The 3827-nt window shown below is 46.3% G+C and overlaps 1 protein-coding gene across 5 annotated transcripts in view; it reads right to left on the bottom strand.

Annotated features, from left to right (window-relative positions):
• Nucleotides 1-3827, bottom strand: part of Itgb1 (integrin subunit beta 1) — a 53517-nt gene that overhangs the window by 30306 nt on the left and 19384 nt on the right. For all 5 annotated transcript variants that reach the window (XM_023701905.1, XM_023701906.1, XM_023701903.1 and 2 more), the window contains 2 exons: nucleotides 2888-2954; nucleotides 1318-1403 (listed from right to left, as the gene is read on the bottom strand). In XM_023701905.1, coding sequence (XP_023557673.1) covers nucleotides 1318-1403; nucleotides 2888-2954 — 153 coding nt within the window. The remainder of the gene's footprint in view (nucleotides 1-1317; nucleotides 1404-2887; nucleotides 2955-3827) is intronic.

Raw genomic sequence — 3827 nt, 5'->3', positions numbered from 1 at the left:
GGGTGCTTGGACAACTACAACGGGATCGGGAGGAGAGGGGGTGCTTGGACAACTACAACGGGATGGAGAGGAGAGGGGGTGCTTGGACAACTACAACGGGATGGAGAGGAGAGGGGGTGCTTGGACAACTACAACAGGATGGAGACGAGAGGGGGTGCTTGGACAACTACAATGGGATGGAGAGGAGAGGGGGTGCTTGGACCTCCCCCTAGGGGCTGCTGTGAGGGTTGAGACATTGAGTCAAGTTGAGAAGTTTAGAAGTTTAACTCAGCAGGGAGCCAGGCTCCTTCCTCACTTTGGAAACACCCTGAGCCTGCGGGGACGAGGGCACTGAGCCAGTGTGAGCACTACAGCTGCTCACAACAGAAGCCTTGCTCTCCACGCCCTCTGGCTCTTGCAGCTTTAGCTTCTGCTGTAGCCTTGGAGAGCTGCCCGTGCCGGGCCACCCTGCCTTGGAGCCAGCCGAGTATAGGCTGAAATAGACACACACTGTGAGCTAAACCTTTCCTGCCTTAATTTTGAGCACTGGGTATTTTGTCCCAGCAACGAGAGAAAAGTAACCAGGACAGCTGCGCTGCTGAATATCCTCAGTTCCAAGTGAAGCTGCAGACGCAGCTGCTGCTAGCCTGACTCCAGGGCCCAGAGCCTGGGTCAGCGAGCTCTGCCTTCGACAACCTCACAGCACTGGCTCCTTCCTCCCGTGGCTGGGTTAATCCCAGCAGATCATTTCTAGAAGAACAAAGTGCCATTACCAAAAATCCCAAGAAAGCCTCTCACTTTCCCTGTCACACAGTCAAACAGATGACACAGATGACATCCGACAGTCATGTGTGCGGTAGGCTCCTAGAGTTTGTGATTTTTAGTTCATGGTCCAGGGCTGGGATTATGGGTGTGAGCGCCACACCACCCTGGGGCGGGCAGCTGCATTCAATAGAAGAAAGGGAAAGGCCTGCTGGCTGGGCTCCTCCCTTCTCCTCTAGTTGCCTTTGCTGCCTTCCTCTGCCATGAACTGTTGGCCCTGTGCCACCCTGCCCTGAGGACAGGCGAGTAGGGCCTGAAGCCTCCACAGGCTGTGAGCTGTACCAAGTTTTCTTCCTTAATTTGGGCCATGGGGTATTTTATCTCAGCAAGGAGGGAAAAGTAACCAAGACACATGGCTAGGCGTTCCTGTGACAGCACAGTCCTGGACTGTCCACACTATTCCATACCCGCCGATTTGTGGTTTCAGCGAGAAGTCCTGGCTGGTATTTCTGAAGGACACAGCATAGGACAACGCTCGATGATGAGACACAGGAGGGCAAGAGCAAGCCTACTTACCGAATTGGTGCACCACCCACAGTTCGGGCCTGCCTGGATACATTCGCCACATGATTTGGCATTGGCTTTCAAGCACCTATTTTTATCTGTCAAGGAGAAGAAAAAACAGGTCAATTTAAGTAAAGTTTCAGAGAAAAAGTGAATGATAAATCAGTATTCTAATGACAAACAATGCAACACATATAGAGAAATGTTAGACATGAATATTCTGACCTGGTTCTCAAGTTGAAATAGACCTACCCCAAAGACAGTGAATTCTGATTACACAGTTATCTTTCTTGTCTTTTACATCCAAGACTAGGTACTGTTCATCTACTTGTATGTTTCTCTTTTTTTTTTCAAAGGCATAATTTCAGAATCTATTGTTTTAAATGGTTACAAATGTCATAAATTTGCTTTCCAATTAGGTAAGGTTATTTCTTTTCATATGACACATGGTAGCATACCCACACATACCATAAGCATCTCTGGGGCTTTCTTTCTTCTTTTCTTTTCTTTTTTTTTTTTTTTTTTGGTGGAACCAGGGATTGAACTCAGGCCCTTGCACTTGCCAGGGAAGCAATTATTCTACTGAGCCATCTCCCCAGTCCCTCCTTTCATTTTCAATATACTAAATAACTGGAAAAGCCACACAGTTCATAATTATCCAATCCATTATTCTGTGTTTAGATTCATTTTTCAAAATATGCCTTAAATTTCTCTCAGTCCACCTAAGGACCAATATGCCTTTTATGCAATATATGTTAACCAAGAAACACTTTTTTTTTTTGAGACAGGGTCTTACTATTAAGTTCTGGCTGGCCTTGAGCTCCCTATGTAGCCCAGCCTGGTCTCAAAACTTGTGAGGATCCTCCTGCCTCAGCCTTCTGAGTGCCAGAACTACAGGCATGCACCCCCCACCTGGCCTCTGATACACCTTTTATAAATCATAAACCTAATAAATGGTTTATGAAGATGATTCAGAAAACACAGAACAGCGGAATGAGCCAACTAGAAACCTCCCTCAATCTGAGATAACCACTGCTATCATTTTCATCATTTATAACCACTGTTAACATTTTTATATATTTCTTTCCAGTCTTTCTATAGAGAGATCAAGAAATAGCAAGGAAGTAAGCATACACGCATACTATTCATTATTTCACATGTGGCTAAAACATGGTTCACACAAAGATCAAACATACCTGAAACTCTTACACTACTCTTCTAGACGATGCCAGCATTTCCTAAGACTTCTGTCTGCACAAATAATGGGCAGTTACCAGCCCACCGCTCCACACACGGACTCTACCTGCTTCTGAGTGTGTTACCTGCCTATATCAGCTCCCTGCTCGCTTAACAGCCTCCCACTGTCCGCTCTGTCCTCTCTCTGCCATGTCCCCTCACCGGTCCCCTGCTGTCAGTGTCCCCTGGGCAGAGTCTTAGTCCCTACAAAGACTCAGCTGTCTGATCAGGCTCCTAAAGGCACCACAAGAGCTGACCCGGGTCTTTCTGGGCTTCTAACTGATCAAAGAATTACAAGAGATTCAAGAAAGAAAGAGAAGTAGGAAAAATGCTTTTATTTTTTTACCTGTTTGGCCAAACACACAGCACACTAAACTGAGCAGCCCAATGCAGAAGATCTGCTGTAAATTCATCTGAAATATAAGACGTGCATCATCACACTAAGGAAGTTAAAAATGCTTTGCATACAACATGTGTATGTGCCACCCGCTCAGGCTCTTTCCCCAGGGCTCCCCACACCCTCACCATCTGCGCCTCTGCCTCAGCTCTTCCCCTCCCTGCCTCTCTCCCACACCGCTGAATAACTTCTATCCTAGATCCCTCAATCCGTGCTTGCTGTCGAGTGTTTCAACATTTAACTAATGCTAGAAGTCATCAGTTGAATGTGCATGTGTCCCCTAATACCAGAAAGCCAGAGAGTGTTCACTGGCCCCTGGGACCATGATCACATGACTTCAGTGGTTCTAAGGGACCCCACTAGTGCACAGCAATGCCTGTCACCTCAGCACTGCAGATCTGCTTGAGCGAACTCTTCAAAACCCAACCCAGGGCCAGCAAGACTGCTCAGTGGACTAAAGCACCTGCACCTGGTTCAATGCCCAGCATGACATGCCGTGCCAGCCCTGCCCCCGGGGTGCCCTGAGATGGCAACTGAGACTGGGTGTGATGGCTCACACCTGTAACCCCAGCACTTGGGAAGCTGTAAGCAGATCACTACGAGTCTTATCTAGTAGTGAGACCCTGATCACCCTGTAGGCCCTTCCTTAAAATACAAAGTAAATAAATAAATAAAATAAATCTTAAAATAAAAAAGTGTGTATCAAAAGTTTTGCTCCACCAGTTACCAAAAATAATATAACAATATAAGGTAAACCAGCAATGAGGGAATAAGGTTCTTTTTTTTTTTTTTTCTTTTAACTCAACAAATCAATTGGTAGCTGTCAATTGGTATACATTTTGGGCAACAGTGTGGCAACATCATTGTTTAAAAAGACATTAAGCCAGGC

This window comes from Octodon degus, unplaced genomic scaffold (assembly GCF_000260255.1).
Source record: "Octodon degus isolate 3935 unplaced genomic scaffold, OctDeg1.0 scaffold00144, whole genome shotgun sequence".
NCBI classification, from domain to species: domain Eukaryota; kingdom Metazoa; phylum Chordata; class Mammalia; order Rodentia; family Octodontidae; genus Octodon; species Octodon degus.
The sequence above is the reverse complement of the archived record's forward strand: the minus strand, read 5'-3'. Positions and strand labels throughout refer to the sequence as shown.